We start from the raw sequence: 5000 nt of genomic DNA, 5'->3' as shown, positions 1-5000 counted from the left end.
TGCCGCGCAGTTCGACTGCTCCCACACTTTCTTTCTACTGAGTCTGTTTTGATACGATAAAGAGACAAATGTCAAGTCAATACTGGTCTATAGTGTTTATATTAACTCTGGTTACAGTGTTTATATTATACTGTTTGTATCTGCTACTTCTATACGGGTTTGTACTTATATTAAATCTATTCATCACATTGCACTTTACAGCTTCTTCTTGCACTTGTGGTTGTTTTCAAACTGCATTTAGTTCTCCCAGTACTCTGTGCAACGACATTGAAGTTGAATCTAATCTTATTCCATACCTACTGAAGATGAAAATGATGGGAAACATGTGTGATGCAGACCGAATGTCCAAACAGCCCAAATAGACCGTTTCCTTGATGAACCGGGGGCTCAACTCACGGAGAGAACACTTCACTGTCCATTTCTGTAGAGAACATCACATCCGTGCTGCCTTGCATATTTGTAATTCTCGTCACTGAGACTTTTCCACTACCCTGTCATTACCAGACATTTATTTAGCTTTCCAGGGCCTGTTAGCGGTTAGCGTAGCCTGCAATGGTCCCAGTTTTGTGGGCTGCGAGTTCTTTTCCATCTGGCCGTCTGGCGTCTATCGCGCCGCAGGGAAACCACGAGGCGCTCTGGTAGTTTGAGCCCCGACCACGGAATGGCAGGGTGGGGCGGCTGTGGCTCACAGATTCAGAGTTAGAGTGGTCGAAACCGGGGAGAAAGAGCTCCAGAGGGCCTGTGGCACGACGGGCATCTCCCCCCTTTCTTCGCCCCTCAGACTTTCTGTATAGCTAGCAGAAGTTTTTGTGGTGTGGACGGGATACTAAAGAGGGTTTCTGGGGGCCTCAACTTCACTTTTTCTCATGCTGAGGGTTTGGATCCATGTTTGTGTCACTTAGCAGCTACCAACAAACGTTATGTGCTGAACCTCATTCACACAGTAATATACAGTTCAATTAAAGTGAACATATCCAGTCGCAATCCATGGTGTGTCAACATCTGTTTCTACTGTATGCTTTTAGACTTTCTTTCATTTGATCATATGTATTGTTAAAAGAAAACCGACACAAATCTAACGTTAATTTGTCTTTGGCATCCAAGGAGAGCAAAAACTTTAAATGAAATGCAGAAAAACTTCACTTCACTCCAAATCACTGGCTTTGCAATACAGACCAGGGTTAAAACGAGTTACTCTGAACAAAAATAACAGCACCAAGCTTCTCCATGAGGCCAACCCCTTCTAGCTGAATATATAATTAGTTAGCCAAGTTTCAGGCAGTTCTTCAGACATTCACAGCGAATAATGCTAACTTTAGGTCCCACCCAGAGAGTATAAATTAAAGACAGCAGCTTGAGAAGCCCGTAAATGTTGTTCATATCATGTAATGGAGTGGATCCAGAGCCGCAGAATGACAGGGTGGGATCTGAACGGCAGAAAACAAACAGTCTGGTGGCTGTCTGGGATTTTTCCATCTGTTTGTTCATCTTTGACTTTTTCTTTTCAACCGATATCAGAGTACAACGTTTCAGCGGCATAAATCTCTGACAGCCGAGAGTCAATTCTGTCTCTTCTGTAGTAAATCAGAACTGGCAGTCTCATCGCCATTGTGTCACTTCACACTTAAACCTAACAGGTGACTGTCCAGACGAGACGATAAAGAGTCACGATCTACATACTTTTTGAACAAAAATGTGTTTGTTTCCTATATCTGAGAGAATTTCGGAGACGTCCACATGCCGACATAGATCAGCTTGAGTCCCTCTTTACTTACCCCTATCATGCTTTTGGGGTTTTCACTTTCCTGTAGTGTGTTTACGGCATGTAAATGGTCTGCAAAGGATAAAATCCCTAAGTTCACGCCAGAGGGAGTTTCTCTCAAACACACTCCTTCTATTGGCTTGCGCTCCAACACATTGTACGTGATAGGCTAAGGGGTGAGACATCTCTATGCGGTTGACCAATCACAACAGAGCAGACTGGGCTCTGGTTTCAGAAAAGAGGTGCTGCAGCACCTGAGAAAAATAGAGATGCTTTTTGAACATTAAAGCACGGAGACATGTAGAGACACTACATACTGATATACACCTGAACATCAGCAGGAGAGGACTCTTTAAAGTAGAGACACTACATACTGATATACACCTGAACATCAGCAGGAGAGGACTCTTTAAAGTAGAGACACTACATACTGATATACACCTGAACATCAGCAGGAGAGGACTCTTTAAAGTAGAGACACTACATACTGATATACACCTGAGCATCAGCAGGAGAGGACTCTTTAAAGTAGAGACACTACATACTGATATACACCTGAACATCAGAAGGAGAGGACTCTTTAAAGTAGAGACACTACATACTGATATACACCTGAACATCAGCAGGAGAGGACTCTTTAAAGTAGAGACACTACATACTAATATACACCTGAACATCAGCAGGAGAGGACTCTTTAAAGTAGAGACACTACATACTGATATACACCTGAACATCAGCAGGAGAGGACTCTTTAAAGTAGAGACACTACATACTGGTATACACCTGAACATCAGCAGGAGAGGACTCTTTAAAGTAAAGACACTACATACACCTGAACATCAGCAGGAGAGGACTCTTTAAAGTAGAGACACTACATACTGATATACACCTGAACATCAGCAGGAGAGAACTCTTTAAAGTAGAGACACCACATACTGATATAAACCTGAACATCAGCAGGAGAGGACTCTTTAAAGTAGAGACACTACATACTGATATACACCTGAATATCAGCAGGAGAGGACTCTTTAAAGTAGATACACTACATACTGATATACACCTGAATATCAGCAGGAGAGGACTCTTTAAAGTAGAGACACTACATACTGATATACACCTGAACATCAGCAGGAGAGGACTCTTTAAAGTAGAGACACTACATACTGATATACAACTGAACATCAGCAGGAGAGGACTCTTTAAAGTAGAGACACTACATACTAATATACACCTGAACATCAGCAGGAGAGGACTCTTTAAAGTAGAGACACTACATACTGATATACACCTGAACATCAGCAGGAGAGGACTCTTTAAAGTAGAGACACTACATACTGGTATACACCTGAACATCAGCAGGAGAGGACTCTTTAAAGTAGAGACACTACATACTGATATACACCTGAACATCAGCAGGAGAGGACTCTTTAAAGTAGAGACACTACATACTGGTATACACCTGAACATCAGCAGGAGAGGACTCTTTAAAGTAAAGACACTACATACACCTGAACATCAGCAGGAGAGGACTCTTTAAAGTAGAGACACTACATACTGATATACACCTGAACATCAGCAGGAGAGAACTCTTTAAAGTAGAGACACCACATACTGATATAAACCTGAACATCAGCAGGAGAGGACTCTTTAAAGTAGAGACACTACATACTGATATACACCTGAATATCAGCAGGAGAGGACTCTTTAAAGTAGATACACTACATACTGATATACACCTGAATATCAGCAGGAGAGGACTCTTTAAAGTAGAGACACTACATACTGATATACACCTGAACATCAGCAGGAGAGGACTCTTTAAAGTAGAGACACTACATACTGATATACACCTGAACATCAGCAGGAGAGGACTCTTTAAAGTAGAGACACCACATACTGATATGAAACTGAAAATGAACATATTTGTGGCCCTTTTTAAGATATCTCTATATTTAGATCTTATCTGTGCACACGTACCTATCTCCGTGGCGGACGCAGAGATGTTATGCCAGGCCTGAGCCTCTCTGTCCAGGGGTCTTTTCGTGGTGATCATGCCGTCTTCTGGGTTTATGCTGAAGAACTGCTCTATATCTGTGTACAGAGGGATCATGTACCTAAACGGAGAGAAAACACACACATGTAACACTGGTATCACACAAGAGGGACATATTGAGCTTCCAATATTATGGAGATAATTCGGTTTCAACTCAAATACAATAACATAAAGAGTGATTTCTATATAGCATGTCTTGTTGTTTCAAAAAAAGTCTAGACTCAGTGATAGTTTTTCTGTTGATTTTCATAAAAAGTGTCTGGCTCTGCCTTTGTAATCCTATTTTGCATATTCTGTTTGAAAAACTCTTCATGTAATCTGCATAAAAATACAAGTTGTAAAGCAAAGTTTCTCTGAGTCATATTGTTTGTTCAGTGTAGCTGAAGGAACACTATTTAAAAGGGATGTTGTTTTGGCAACTTTCCAATACACAGTGGAGTGAACATTGAAATTCTCCCACTGCTACAAGCCTGACTAACTGTGTGTGTGTGTGTGTGTGTGTGTGTGTGTGTGTGTGTGTGTGTGTGTGTGTCTGTCTGTCTGTCTGTCTGTCTGTCTGTCTGTCTGTCTGTCTGTCTGTCTGTCTGTCTGTCTGTCTGTCTGTCTGTCTGTCTGTCTGTCTGTCTGTCTGTCTGTCTGTCTGTCTGTCTGTCTGTCTGTCTGTCTGTCTGTCTGTCTGTCTGTCTGTCTGTCTGTCTGTCTGTCTGTCTGTCTGTCTGTCTGTCTGTCTGTCTGTCTGTCTGTCTGTCTGTCTGTCTGTCTGTCTGTCTGTCTGTCTGTCTGTCTGTCTGTCTGTCTGTCTGTCTGTCTGTCTGTCTGTCTGTCTGTCTGTCTGTCTGTCTGTCTGTCTGTCTGTCTGTCTGTCTGTCTGTCTGTCTGTCTGTCTGTCTGTCTGTCTGTCTGTCTGTCTGTCTGTCTGTCTGTCTGTCTGTCTGTCTGTCTGTCTGTCTGTCTGTCTGTCTGTCTGTCTGTCTGTCTGTCTGTCTGTCTGTCTGTCTGTCTGTCTGTCTGTCTGTCTGTCTGTCTGTCTGTCTGTCTGTCTGTCTGTCTGTCTGTCTGTCTGTCTGTCTGTCTGTCTGTCTGTCTGTCTGTCTGTCTGTCTGTCTGTCTGTCTGTCTGTCTGTCTGTCTGTCTGTCTGTCTGTCTGTCTGTCTGTCTGTCTGTCTGTCTGTCTGTCTGTCTGTC

The 5000-nt window shown here is 42.6% G+C and overlaps 1 protein-coding gene across 1 annotated transcript in view; it reads right to left on the bottom strand.

The window, feature by feature from the left end:
• The window catches only part of cdh11 (cadherin 11, type 2, OB-cadherin (osteoblast)), a 122108-nt gene that overhangs the window by 5732 nt on the left and 111376 nt on the right, over positions 1-5000 (bottom strand). The window contains exon 11 of the mRNA XM_079689983.1: positions 3740-3876. Within this exon, the coding sequence (XP_079546109.1) occupies positions 3740-3876 (137 nt within the window). The remainder of the gene's footprint in view (positions 1-3739; positions 3877-5000) is intronic.

This window comes from Notothenia rossii (assembly GCF_949606895.1).
Source record: "Notothenia rossii genome assembly, chromosome: 6".
Classification (NCBI taxonomy): Eukaryota; Metazoa; Chordata; class Actinopteri; order Perciformes; family Nototheniidae; genus Notothenia; species Notothenia rossii.
Note: the sequence above shows the minus strand (reverse complement) of the source record. Positions and strands in the feature narration are given on the sequence as shown.